A 14,971-nucleotide genomic window follows, 5' to 3' on the forward strand; every position below is an offset into this window, starting at 1 on the left:
GCAACCCTCGGCGTTGCTCCCGCGCCTCGCTCAGCCAGTGAGCGGGAACCGGTCTGTATGTGGGATCCGAACCCGGTCCGAACCCTCGGGCGGGAGCGCCGCCGCGCTTCCCAAGCGGCGCACTATCCAGTGCGCCACCGGGCCGGCCCCAAGCCCAATGCTCTTTGGCAGTGCTGATGTGCACGTGTGCAGTGGACCTACAGCTTGCTTCTTTCTCAGTGCTTTCTTGGTGGGAGTGAGAAAGTGCCACACACCAGTGGTGGTAATTGTAGTCCCGCAGCAAGAAGGCCTGCAGGATAGAAAAGGTTTATACGACACAAGGGCTGCTGTGGAGAGAATATGGGTGTGTGGGTGTGCATGTGTGTGCACATGTATATGTGTGTGTGTCTGTGTGCGTGTGTGCAGTGTTTGCATGTATGTACAAACATGTATGTGTACAGCGCATCGTGTAGCATATGTGTGTGAAGTATGTCATGTGCATGTGTGTAGTGTATGTGTATATTGCATAGTGTGCACGAGTGACATCTGTGTACATTCATGTGTATGTGTGTAGTTTATGTATGTGTACATGAATTATGTAAATAGGTGTCTAGTGTATGTGTGTGCATGTATGTGTACCTGTGTATAGTTTAGAGTACATTTGCACATGTATTATTTAGTATATATATGTACATGTATGTGTGTACTGTATGTGTACAGTATGTACACTCACATACATCTGTACATATGAGTGTGTGTATATATGGTGTGTAGTATGTATACATACATATGTGGATATGTCTGCATGTGTTAAATGTGTGATGTGTTCATGCGTGTACACAGATATGTGTTTATGTATGTGCATGTGTGGTGTGTGTACATGCACATTTGTCTGTGTGTGGTGTGTGAATTATGTGTGCATTTGTGTGCATGTGCATGATGTGTGCGTATGTGCATGTAGTCCATAATGAGTGTATGTGTACATGTGTGTGGGCATGTGTGCATATGTTGTGTGTGCAGTGTGTTCATGTGTGTACACAGATGTGTGCTTGTGTGTGTGTGTGTGTGCATGTGTATAGGTTGTATGTGCATATGGAAGTATGTGTCATGCACGTGTATCTGTGTATCTGTGTGGGGTGTGCGCATTATGTGTGCATGTGTGCACATGTGTTTGCAGGTGTATCCATATGCACAAACAGCCACACCAACTCCCACTCAGTCCCTGTGACTGTCTTTTCTTCTCTCCCTGCAGAAAAGCGACTTTCCCGGGGGATCTCCCACGCCAGCTCAGCCATCGTCTCCCTGGCCCGGTCCCACGTGGCGAACGAGTGCAACAACGAGCAGTTTCCCCTGGAGATGCCAATCTACACTTTCCAGTTGCCAGACCTGAGCGTGTACAGTGAGGACTTCAGGAGCTTCATTGAACGGGACTTGATCGAGCAGGCAACGATGGTAGCTTTGGAGCAGGCAGGTGAGTAGCTCCTGCCAGCAGGCTTATGTTCCCGAGGCCCCGTGAATGAGCAAGCAGGCCTGACTCACTTGACAAGCAGGAGAGATACATGTTCTTGGATGTGAGGCGGCTTCAGATAGTATTCTAGATGCTCGCACCAAGCCTCCTGGGCTAGAGACCGGCCGTGCCCTCACCCGGCGCTGCTGTGAAATCTCTTGGGTTTCCCTTTGCTCCCTAGTCCCAGTCCCCTAAAAAGTACTCTGTGCTTCTTGGCTCCTCCTGTTCCCCACCCAACTCTCCCATGGCTGTTGGACAAAAAATGAGAAAGACCATGGGATTTAGAGAAAAAGAGGAGACCCCCATCCCTTCCTGTGGACATGGGCAAGTAATTTAACCTTTCTGAGTCTTCTCACCTGCAAAGGTGAGAGGAACGCCCTTGTGGTGCCGCTTTCGAGCACTGAGTGGATGAGCCTTGTGCAGCCAGTGCCCTGCCCTCCACGCCTTGCCAGCCTCCAGGTTGAGGAAGCACAAACCTGGCTTCAGTCTCCTCCCTCCCTCCACGTCTGCTCCCACCCGCACGTCCCAGGAGGAGAGTCTGAAGCAGCGAGCCAGACTTCTCTTCTTTGGAGCTCCTAAGGATAAAATAATTAATTCAAAACAAATGTCTAAAGCAGATTAGCTTCTTCCTGAGACGAAGCAGTATCTGTTTCACTCATAATCATTTGCATTATAAATACTGTGGAATCCCATGTCCCGGACCTCTCAGACACACAGTAGAAGGCTCTGTGCCCTTCCTTTCAGGCCCGGCATGCACCTCCCATGGAGGCTCCCATCAGCCTGGCTGACGGTGGATGCGGGAGTATCCTCAGCCAGCAGGGCTGGGACATGGGGCCTTGTGATTCTGACTCACACTGCAGCCAACTTTTCCCGTCTGCTCTGGAGGGGAGCTTCCACTTCCAAAGGCCTGGCCTGTGGAGATGCTCTTAGGTGTGACGTCCCAGGAGGCAGGAGCATTCTGTTTAGGGCTCCAGCCAGCACTGCACTGTCAGGGTGTGCAGCTTACCTCAGCTCTTGACCAAGACCCAGTGAAATGTGCCAAGCACTTTCAAGTGTTTCAGAAGAAGACAGAAGAGAAGGACCTGTAGGTTGGCATGATCCTAACACTGGTGGATGGACAGTCAGCATCCTGGTGGGAAAGAAAAGGGGGTACACCAGAACCATGAGATGAGAGGATTCGTAAGGGGACTTTTTGCCAAGGAATGGGTAGGGATTAGGGACGCCAGCAAAGGACATTGCCACTCCTGGGACCAGCCCTGGCAGGGCAATGAGGCAAGGTGAGAGTAACCATGTGGAGACAGCCACTGGCAGGAGTTGTGGCTCTGGGGAGAGAAGATGCTGGAGACGTAAATACCCTGACCCACTCTTCCTCCTGTCCAGGCTCTGACATGGCCTCGTTGTGGCAGAAGGGGAGAGAGCTCATTGACAAGGTCTGTGCAGTCACCCTCAGGGCACAGAGCAGCATGGAGAAGGGTGGAGTGTGGATCTTCTGGGCAAATGGAGACATCCAGAGAGTCAATGCATGGGACATTTTGGCCAGATCTGAGCTTCTGGGTGTATTTGGTTTCATGCCGTTGATCATCAGAATAATCCAAGGGCCATCCTCCTCCACCTGCTCCAAGAAGGGACGCGCAAGATGCATTTAGACAAAGGAAAGGACCGTGATGCCTTTCTTGTGTTGGGCAACCTCACGGTTAAGTCAGTCACAAGACCCAGGAGAGTCTCCCCAGTGTTGAGCTTGTTTTTAGAACAGGGTCTGCATTCCCAATAACTGGATCTCACGCTGTGACTGTGGATAAATTGTTATTGCAGCTGCTGCACAGCCATTGACAGCAGCCCCCTGACTGGCACCTGCAGCCATGCTGTGTCTTACCTCTGCACCACTGACTGATCACAAGCCTAAGCAATCCATCTGCAGTAGCAATCCATCTGACCCACTCACTGCGCAGGCTGGCTGTTTGAAGATGCTTCTATGTGACGGAATCAGATAAGACATTTGAACAAAAGATTTGCTATTTATAAAGAAGGGGAAATTTGTATGGGGTAAGAAAGAAACAAGTTTCATGTGTTACTCTCTGTCAAATGCTGAAGTTCAGTGCAATGGTTGCTAACAGCCCCGGGAACCACTGCACTGTCTGAGTGCTGTGCATTGCTGCAGGCTCAGAGCCCTGGTAAAGGGCGTAGGGAGTCTATCATGTTGGCCTTCTCCATTAGTCTATCATGCTATGCAAAAGCCTTTCCTTCTTTTGAATGTCTTTCCTGTTATTTTTTCCATAATTCACATATTAATTTCTATCACTTATATTTTACATTCCGGACTAGCATTTTAAAAGGGTACTATGGTATTTGACTTCAACCATCCAGTCTTGAAAAACACCTTTGAAAAACCCAAACTTACTGAGCTAAGATGTTCCCAAACAGCCCATTGTTTAGGTCGTGCACTGAGATAATGGAGAGAGCTGGCAGCACAGACAGACCAGCGAGGACGTGAGGATGTGTGCCCTGTCCTAAGGTTGGTGGGGAAGCCGCCGGCTCGCCCTCCAGGGAGCAGTCAAAGGCGCTCGTGGCGCAGTTAGAACCCAAAGATCGGGGATCTACCTGGGACAGGAGTCCCAGGAGTGAACAGGTGCCCCACATCCCTCACACTGGAAAACAAGGGAGGCACGCAGACAAATGTGCGGTTCCTCCTTGGGCTTAGCCAGGCGGCCTCTGGGCTGGGTGGGAGCACCAACGTGACCGCAGCCCACCTCCCCCTACTCCTCTAAACTTCTCTGTTCCTCAGCTTTTAAGCAGGGGCTTAGGGCTGGCCGGTTAGCTCAGCTGGTTAGAGTACAGCCTTGTAACACCAAGGTCAAGCGTTCAGATCCCCATACAAGCCAGCCACCAAAAAAATAAAATAAAATAGATCAAGCAGGGACTTAGACTAGACCATCTCTCAAGCCCTTTCTGTGCTTGGATTCTGGTGGGAACCTCCAGCTGGTGCCAGACAGGTCCCCACAGTCCCGCACCCCACCTGGGTAAGGAGTCTGACCATTGGGAAATGACAGCAGTTCCTCCCACCCCCACCCCACTTGCTCCTCGGGCCCCTGCCCACCAGTTACTATCTGTGGGAAAACAGAGCTCTACCCTAAGACAGCAACCTGAGAAACCACTCAGTACTGCTCGGAGTATAGATTTCAAATAGTTTACTGTTTAGAAGAGCTATGACTAAACTATTCACATGCAATATTCTTTACTACATGCATGGGAACTTGAAATAGTGGTGTCAAAAAAAAATTTAGTGAAAATGATCCACTTGTTTAAGGGACAGTTAAACAAGTGTGCTTGGCAGGAAAATCATCTCTGTCACAGGCCTCAGGTGGGGGACTTCCTCTTCCCTTGGGACTTAACAGCAACTCAGGGCTCATGTGGTCCAGAAATTTAGCAGAAAGTGGCCTTTGCTCAGTTAGTGATGCCCATGGCTCAGCTGCTGCTTCCTGGGCTTGAATCTGCTCTTAGGTGTGGGTGTCCAGGAGTCTGCTGGCCTCCTGGGCCCCTGGGCAGCCCCATCTATCTGTGAGGCCTCCACATTGAGTCTCGAACTCCCACTCATCCCACAGATGGGGAAGACCGGTCCTCCCAAGCCTTAGAACCCTGGAGGGTACAACCCACTCCCACCCCTGACGGTCTCAGGGTAACAGAAGGGCCCAACCTTCAAGATGTGCTGTGAGAGGAGAGAGAGCACCTTCCATTCTTTAGTGACTAGCCTGCCATGGGGAGTAAAGAAACCACTGGTTTCTCCATCCAGTGACCCTCCGATGTCACAGGTCTCTAGGTTTAGGAGGGAACATTCAGTGATTCAGCCAAAAGCTAACCACCGTGCAGGTGAGAAGGCAGTGGTACTTCAGTGTGTAACATAGTGGTCACTGCACACACGGGAGGTTGGAATATAGATGTCAAAAAATATTCAGGGACACCTTTGAGTTGTGTTGAATTGTGTTTCCATGGGAGATACTTGGGTTGGCATGAATCTGCCAGAGAAACAGTAGAAGGAGGAGGCTTGCAGGCTTGGGAGGCAGCCCCACCCTGGCTCGCGTCCCGGATCAGCTGGGAGAGCTCGGCCAAGTTACTTGGCCTTCCTGAGCCTCGCTTTCTTCCATGAGACTCAGAGATGAGTAACAGATGCCAAACCAAGACAGGCTCACCCAGCATAAAAGCCTGTGTCGCACTCCCACTAAACGCCCCGTCCAGGTCTAGGGCTAGGTCCACAAACCAAATGGATGAAATTCCTGCTCTCGTGGAGATGAAATTCTCATGTGGAAGAAAGACAATGCACACATAGATTGTAAATATGAAGTGAGGGCGATGGCTGCTTTGGGAAGTTAAGAGACAAGATAAGGGGATACAAGGTGGAGGGGGGAGCGAGGCTAACCTCTTGAGAGCACCTTCCAGAGGGCAGGGGATGGGGAGCGACAGGACGCCTGGGGCACGGGCACTCCTGGCAGAGGGTGCGCAGACTCAAAGGCTCGGCATACTGGAGAAAGGCCAGTGTCCCAGGAGCAGGTGGGGTGAGGGTGGGGAGCCAGAGAGGAAGGCAGGAGAACAGAGCGAGGGAGCTGTGCTGTGAGTCCTTTAGGCTTAACTGTAGGTAGGATGTGCAGCCCCCAGAGGGTTCTGAGCAGGGGACTGGCATGTGTTGATTCACATCTGATGCATTCTGGCTGCTCTGTCAAGAATGGACTGGGGGGTGGGAAGAGAAGAAGCAGGGAGAGCAGGGAGGAAGAGGCTGCTCTGTTCCAGGTGAGCAAGGGGTGGCCAGGGTGGGGGGCAGCAGGGAGGGGAGAAGGAGAGAGACACTGCGTAGGACGTGTTTGGAAGGTCAACGGCTGGGCCTTCCTATGTATTGGATGGGCCTATGGCAGACAGAGAAGAGTCAGGCATGACCACACAAATGTTGCCCCGATCATGTGGGTAGATAATGATGTCACACAGAGACATGGACCCTGAGGAGGGGCAGGATTGGGAGTGAGGAAGAGGCCAGTACTGTCCAGCAAAGCCTGAGGTTCTGGTGAGACTTGTGGAGTTACTCTCCAGTTGAACATGTGAATCTGGAGTTGGGGAGAGGTCTGGGCTGAGGTTGTAAATGTGGACTTGGTGGTGTATGGTGAAGTCTGCAGGATGGGGTGGGCTCCTCTCAGGCCCTCCTGCCATGCCCTACAGCTCAGTGCAGTGGTGAGCATCTGCTGGATGCACTAGTCCAGAGCAGAGGCAGAAGAGAGAAGCAGCCCAGAGACTCAAGCAGGGCCCCCCAGGCCCGAGGGCTCAGGAACAGAAGGATCCAGCAGAGGAGGTAGAGAGAGCATGGCCTGGGAAGCAGGGAAAACCAGGGTTGATATCATCTCCGAAGCCCCGGGAGGAAGTTGTTTCAAGGAAGGCGTGATCGGTGGTGCCAGTATGCCCATAAGCCCAGGAGCTGTGCACAAGGAACTGCCCGCTGCATCTGAGCACGGAGGCCGAGGTTCTCGAGATGCAGGGGCTGGTAGCTGCGTGAGCCTGGTGCAGAGGAGGCTCAGGAAGGGGCTTCCCTTCCCTTGCAGTTCAGCATGGGCTGCTGCAGCCCCTCTCCCCGTCCAGCGGCTTATAGGCCGCCCTTCTCCACTCCACGAGGTGTCCACAGGCTCCTATCCACCCGGGGCATTCCTTGCTTCTAAAGGTAGTCCCTCACGTTGCCACTTGTGGGTTTGTCTTCTGATTTCCGTGCTGCTTTGCAGCTCGCTCCACCCATCAGGCACAGCAGAGTGGTGGCTCAGAGGCCCCAGGAGGACAGGCCTGGAAGTGCCACAGTCCTTGGTGAGCCTGGCATGGCATGGAACAGCCTGAGTACAGAGCCTGGGCCAGGTTTGGAAGGGGCAGAAGTCAGGGTTCACGGCTTAGCACCATGGTTGTCACAACATGGTCCTTGTCACGCCTCCCTCAAGGGGTTTCAGATTCTCATCTGTGATGTGGCAATGAAGCAGCCCACCTTGTAGGGCTGTCAGGAAGATTAACCAAAGTCATGTTTGCACAGTGCTGGAAACACACTGAATGTTGAACTCATGGCTGCCTTTGCTAATTGTTTATTTTATTTTCATAGAGTGATACTTCCCCTTTAAAAATTGTTTGCTGTAATGGGTATATATTTTGTCCAGAATAGTGTCATTTTCTCAAGCATCATAATTGTTCATTCATTTAGTAAACATTTATTGAGCACCTACTGTGTGCCAAATGCTATCTGTTGTCACTATCAAGGACTACCAAGGTGAGGAATATAAGGTCCCTGCCCCAAAAGAGGTCCAAGGACATAAAGGAGACAGGCCCATAAGCATCACAGTCCCCAGGAGGGAGCTCTCACAGAATCACGTACAAGGCACAGCAATGCCCCGGGAGAGGGCATCAGGTGGCCCCTGGTGTGTGGGAGCACTTCAGTGAAATTAAAAGGAATCACAGGGACAGATTCCCCCGTCTTCCTCATAGAGGATTGTCACGTTTTGTTTTCTTTCATCAAAGTGTCTCAGTGGGTGAGGAGCAAAATGACATCTTATTTTAAACTGTGTGGCAACCATCTGCTACAGAGCTCGAGTTAATTGGTTCCATTATCTGTTAATGAATCAGAGGACCATTGCTCAGAAAAGTCAGAAGTGACTAATAGCTCCTCACGCATGAAACTGCCAGCTTCTCTTGAATGTGTTCACCTGTGATTTTATTCTTTGCATGAGTTCAGCTTTTTAAGGTATTCATCCTTAAGTGAAGTTATTATGTGGGGAGATGCGAACGACTTCTCTGTCAAAGCATGGAGTAGGGACACTGAACCATGAATGCTTGTGAACCCTCGCAGTTGCACTGCTCGTGTGAAGAATGCCCTTACCTTGGGTGTCCTGTTCTGGGTTTGGCTGGACATGTGAAAATAGCACTGTGCTATTTTTGGTTCTCCAGATTCTGGAAAGTACTGGCATTTGCCTTGGCTGGGCCATCTTCCCAGGGTGGTCATGCCTGATTTACAGCCCCAGGAGTGCTCTTAATTGGGTAAAAGTCTTAACTTCTGGAAGTCAGCTTAAGTCTATCCACGAAGCTCTACCGTCCAGCCCTCACCTGCTCTGGAAGTCTGCTCCCTGCCTCCCCGCCCTCTCCCACATGTGCACATTCTCACCAGCCCAGGCCACAGTGTTCACTGTGAAGCTCCCAGGTGTCATCCACTTGCCCTTGGGAGTCTACATGTTTCTTCATGCATAGCTCCCCTCAGCACCTCAAGGACACAGATGAGCATCCTAGACGTCCCCTAAACCCCTCCAGATAGAAATGTGAAGCAAATGGACAGAATTCTATGTGAATGTGCTTTGGTTAAAGGATGTTGTATTCATTTCTATTTCTGCATAACAAATTAACATACTTTAGCAGCTTAAAACAGCTCAAATTTATCATGTCACAGTTTCTGTGGGTTGGCAGCCTGGTACGTTTTAGCTAGGTCTGTGACTGTTCAGTCTCTCTACCTGTCTGTGTCCTCATCTGGAGGCTCATCTAGGAATAGATCCACTTTTAAGCTCTCTCAGGTTGTTGGAAGAATTCAGTTCTTTGCAGCTGAATGACTGAGATCTCAATTTCTTGCTAGATGTTGGCTGGAAAAACTCAGCTCCTAGGGACTGCCTGAGAGACCTAGGTGTGAAGCAGATTCACTGTGCACTCGTTACTTGCCCAAGTCTGGAGAAACAGAACATTCACATACAAAGCAAGTTATATGAGGCAAGTTTATGACTTACAGATAGTCAGCAAGGGACAACAGAAGCCTGGAATTCAGGGCAAGACAGTCCCTCAAGGCTCAGGAAAGCTGCCCAGGGTGGGTGGAGCCTCATCTGTGCATGTCCCATTTGCACTTCAGCTAAGGGACCCTGGAAAGCAGCCCAGCCTGGGTTTTATATCCCAGGAGAACAGTAATCACTGGGCTAAAGCATTGAAGAGCATCCTGTTCTAGGAGGAACAAAGCCCAGGCTGTTCTGGACAGTTTCCCATTATCTCATCATTCCCAGCTCGTTCTAAAGTTATTCTTGAGAACTACAAGGGAGTTATCTAAACTGATTTGTCTACAGCTGATCGGCTTAATTTCTTTGAATCGTGCTGACAAGGACAAAAAACTTACATTTTGTGTTTCATTTATGATTAGAGCTAGCATTTCAGAGAAATCAGGATGACTAAAATTTTGGCTATGGGATTATAAGCAGTTGGCCTTGGAGTATATCTAAACTGTGGCCTTCATTTTTATTTTTCTTTACAAGTGCCATAGTATGTAGTAATAAGTAATTTTGCTGACATGCTATTTACCCCAGAAGACTGACATTTGGAAATAAGTCGTGTGATGAATTTGGCTGAACAGAGATCATATGATAAAAAAAAATTCATTAAATCACTATTACATTGTCATTGTGTTCTCATTTTTATTTTCATGGAAAGAAAATAGCATCAAAAAATATTCTATTTGTTAATTGAAGATATTAAAGTGAAAAGAAAGTGGGTGAGGGCCCTAAAGAAGGGTTAGAAAGTAGAACTTTTAGAAGTCATAAAAAGGGGTAAAATAAAATCCACAATGGCTTGGGTCCATGAGAAGCCAGCCTATCAAAAATTCTAGAAGGAAAATATGATGTTAAAGTATATTTTGGTGACAGAGTATGTTTATTAGCCTTTCATGTCTTAGCCTTGTGTTTATAGACTCAGTTAGCATATAAGGTACCCCTTAAATATTTCAGAAATACTCTTTTGCATTTGATGGAGAAAATAATGTGGTATGGACTTTCATCCAGCAAATCCACCCACCCAGATCATTTCTGTTGCCTCCAAAATGGTTTCTTAAGTGTGAGCAGCTTCCAGCTTTCTTCTTCCTTGTGGTCTCCTGAGGTAGGCCCATCACCCTTTGATTGTTTAACTCTTTATTGAAATGTAACATACATGTGGAAAAGTGTACCAAACATAAGTGTAGAGCAGAACACACCCTGTAACAAGGACTCAGATCAAGAAACTCAGATGAAAGAAACTGAATTCTAACAGTATGGATTTATTTTGCCTACTTTTGAACTTTATATAAATGGAATCATGAATGGGTTAAGTTCTGGATTCTTTTGCTTAACACTAAGCTTGTGTGGTTCATCCATATAGTTATGTGTAATTATAGTTTATTTATTCTCATTGCTATATGGTATTAAAATGTTTGCATTCAAATAATGTATCCAGACTTCTGGTCAAGATGGCAGAATAGACAGTCCCCAGCATCACTCTATCCCACAAATGAACCAATTTACAACTATAAAAAAGCAACAACAGCCAAGCTGGGGCTGCTAGAGCTCAAGGGAAGAGGAGGAGAGACCTACAGAGTGCATGAAGGCAGGAGAAACCACGATAAGAGAAAGAAAAAACTGCACTGACCATTTTGAGCCCAGGATGCTTTAAGGCTGGAGCTGCTGAGCACAAGGAGCTGGAGCCAGTGAAAGCCATGGCTGTGCCCTTTGGATGAAGTTTCTTGGAGGTGGTGGGGGAGAAGAGGACCTTTGTGGCCCCCAGGCCAGCAAGACCACTAATAGGGTTCGCATGGTCCCACATAGGAGCGAGGAGCCACAACTGAAAAAAGGAGCCACTCAGAGGCCAAGTGAGTCATCACAAGGGACCAGAGCATGGCCCATCCCATGGGAAGTGTTTGCAGCACAGGTGGTGGGGGAGATGGGCCCACTGTGGGAACATTGGGTCACAGTAAGGACAGCTGATATGCCTCACAATCAGTATAGGACCATTCAGTGGAGATTGGTTAGGACTATAGAATTGCATGGAGTACAGTTTGATGAAAAGACTCAGGCCCAAACCAGAGTTTCTGTATAACCCAGGTGAACCAGATCTCTTGAGAGCTGGAAGTACCTATAAAATCAACTGTTAAAACCTGAGCTGCACAAAAAGCCTTCCCTGGGAGTCAGCAGCAAAGCAGCAATTTAACTCAACCACACAGCTCAAGTACTGGTCCCCACAGGAAGTTCCTCCATGTTAGAAGTAAGCAAAGGACAACAAATTAGTTCCAGTGCAGAGTTTAAATGGTGGGAACAGCAAATAATCCAATGCAGAACTGAAAGGAAAAATGAAGTACCCTCAACCAGAGACAAAGTTTCACATTAACTAGTAAAGGTCTCACTTGACCAAAGAACACCTACAACACATAGAAGGACCAGAAGGTACCTGGGCTACCAAGCAAGAAAGGGGAGAGGGCCAGGGGCTTCAGCAATGACCCCTGACACCCACAACCAATGCCAGTGGTAGGAGACAAGGGCCTCAGCCACACACCCATGACACACTCAGCAAGCCCACCCATGACCACAAAGCCAACACAGGAAGTGCCCTGGGCTCTCCCAAGCCAGGGCAGTGGGGGACCTTGGGCCTCAGCCATGCCCCCCCCAACACATGCAGCCAGCCCAGCAATGACCACCAAGCCTCAGCAAGAAGGGCCCTGGATTCCCAAGCTGGGATGGTGGGGGGCAAGGGCTTTTGCCACATCCCCCTGACATCTGCACCCAGCCCAGCAATGACCAAGCCACCACTGGAAGCCCCCTGGTCTCCCCTGTGGGAATGAGGGGGGTGCCACAGGCCTCAATCCTGCCCTTCCTCCTTCCTCCTCTTCCATCCCATTTCCTTCTGCTTTCCCCTCTCCCCCTCCCTCCCAACTGCTCTGCAACAACGTCCTAGAATGTAAAAAATAATATTAATAAAATTAAATTTTCCTTAAAACAAAAACAAAAACAAATAATGTATCCATTATATTGTTGATGGACATTTGGTATCTTAGTCAGCTCTGGCTGACATAACAAAATACCATAAAGAGGTGATAAACAACAGAATTTATTTTCTCATAGTTCTTGAGGCTAGAAGCCCCAGATCAAGATGTCAGTTAATTCGGTTCCTGGTGAGGGCTCTCTTTCTGGTATGTCAACAGCCACCTGCCCACTACATTCTCATATGACCTTTCATCTGTGTCTACATGGGGTTAGGGGTTGGGGGCTTGGGAGTGGAAGCTCTCTGGTGTCCCTTATAAGGACACTAATCCTATTAGATCAGAGACTCACCCTTATGGCCTCATTTAATCTTAATTACTTCCTTAGAAGCTCCATCTCCAAACATAGCCACCTTGGGGGTTAAGGTATCAATATATGAATTTGAAGGGGAAACATTCAGTCCATAACATCCAGGTTGTTTCCAGTTTTTGGTTACTATAAATAGTGCTGCTATGGACATTCTTGTACATGTTTTTGGTAAACACATGAATACATGTCTATAGGTACATAGGCATGATATTGCTCGATCTCGGGATTTACGTAAACTCAGCTTTATAGCAGTTTTCCAAATAGCTTTCCAAAGTGGATATACCAGTTTGCTCTTCCACTGTTGAGAGTTCACATTGCTCCACATTTATTGTCTTTCCACTGTAGTCATTGCGTTGGAAGTGCAGTGGTATCCACATAGTGGTTTTAATTGTTATTTTCTGATGACTAATAAGGTAGGGTACTTTTTCACGATACTGGCCATTTGGATATCCTCTTTTTATTGGGTGTCTTTTCAGATTTTTTGCCCTTTTTAAAATTTGTCTTTTTGTTTGGTGTGCGGGGATTTCTGATACATTGTGGATATGGGCCCTTCCTCAGATGTGTATTGCAAACATCTTCACCCACCCTACTGGTCGCCTTTCACTCTGTGACTGATGTGCTTTAATGAACAGATCTTAATGCTAAAATAGTTCACATTGCCTTCTTTTTCTTTACTTTGAGAGCTTCTATTTCAGTTGAAGAAATCATTTTTTGCCCCCAGTGTCCTGAAAGTATTCTCCTGCTTTTGACATTTAGACCTACAATCCACCTAAAAATAATTTTTATATGTTGTTTAATATGTGGTGAAAGTCCATTTTTCCATATATCTATCCACCTGGCCTGGTACCATTTATTGAAACTATCCTTTCTCTATTATACCACAGTGTAACCTTTGAGATAAACCAGGTAACTATATGTGTGTGGATCTGATTCTGGACTCTATTCTATTCTGTTGGTTTATTTGTCTGTCCTGGGAACAAAATGATCATAGTTCTATAAGCGTTATCATGCAGTAGAAGTCATATAGCTTTGTTTTTATTCTTATGAGTTGTCATCGAAGGGCTGGCTGGTTAGCTCACTCAGTTAGAGAGTGGTGCTGATAACAGCAAGGTCAAAGGTTCATATTCCTGTACTGGCCAGCCACAAAAAAAAAGAAAAGAAAAAGAAAAAAAAGTTGTCTATTCTCAGCTTTTGTATTTCCATATAAGTTAACTTATATGGAATCTATATAAATTAATTATATATATATAATTAATAGGCTACAAAAATTAATTTTATATAAATTAGTCTATAGATCAATTGGGAGAGAATTGATATCTTTACAATATTAAATCTTCTAATTCATGGAAATAGTGTGTTCCTTAATTTCTCATGAATATTTTGTGGTTTTCAAAGTACAGATTTTGAACATTACTCTTTAGATTTATCTTTAAGTGTTTGATGTATTTTTTGATATTGCAAGCAACAGCTGAGATATAGAAATACAATTGATTTTTATTTATTGATATTGTATTCTGAAACCTTTCTAAATTTACTCATAAATTCTAGTCATTTGTAGATTCTCTTAGACTTTTTAGCTTCACAGACTCTAAACTACAAAGAATGATAGTTTTATTTTTCCTTTTCAGTCTTTGTGGTTTTTTATTTCTTTTCTCTGCCTTGTCACATCAGCTAGAACCTCCAGCCTAATTTTGAACTGAAGTGGCAATGTGGACATCCTTGACTGTTTTGAAGTCTCAGAGAGAAGCTTTCACTACTTCACCAGTGAATATGATGTTAGCTGTTAGACTTTTGTAGATACTTTATATCAGATCATGGCATTCCTTTCTGTTTCTAGTTTGCTAAGATTTTTTCCTCCATGAATGGTGTTAAAAGTTACCAAATGCTTTTTCTGCGTCTGTTAAAATGATCATTTGATTTTCCTCCTTTTTTCCAGTACATTGGTGGATTACATTGATTGATTTTTAAATGTTTACCCACTCTTCCATTCCTGGAATAAACCCCATTTAGTCTTGGTATCATCCTTCTATATGTCACAAAATTTGATTTCCTAGTATTTTGATTAGGATTTAGGGCATGTATATTCATAAGAGATATTGGTCTTTAATTTTCATTTCCAGTAATGTCCACAGTAGGTTTTGGTATCAAGATTATTTTGGCCTCACAAAACGAGTTGTAAAGTCTGTCCTCTGTTTCTATTCTATAGGAAAGTTTTTATAAGATCAATGTTATATCTTCGTTAAGTGATTGGAAAGATTCCTTGTGAAGCGATGTGGTCATGAAGGTGTGATTTTTTTTTTTTTTTTTTTTTTTTTTTTTTTTCCGTGTCCGGCAACAGATCGCAACCCTCAGTGTTGCCCCCGTA

The 14,971-nt window shown here is 46.6% G+C and overlaps 1 protein-coding gene across 1 annotated transcript in view; it reads left to right on the forward strand.

The window, feature by feature from the left end:
* OTUD7A (OTU deubiquitinase 7A) overlaps positions 1-14,971 on the forward strand; it is a 107,089-nt gene that overhangs the window by 18,937 nt on the left and 73,181 nt on the right. Inside the window, exon 3 of the mRNA XM_008568549.1 lies at positions 1,232-1,450. Coding sequence (XP_008566771.1) covers positions 1,232-1,450 — 219 coding nt within the window. The remainder of the gene's footprint in view (positions 1-1,231; positions 1,451-14,971) is intronic.

The sequence above is a fragment of the Galeopterus variegatus genome, unplaced genomic scaffold, assembly GCF_000696425.1.
Source record: "Galeopterus variegatus unplaced genomic scaffold, G_variegatus-3.0.2 Scaffold422, whole genome shotgun sequence".
NCBI classification, from domain to species: Eukaryota; Metazoa; Chordata; class Mammalia; order Dermoptera; family Cynocephalidae; genus Galeopterus; species Galeopterus variegatus.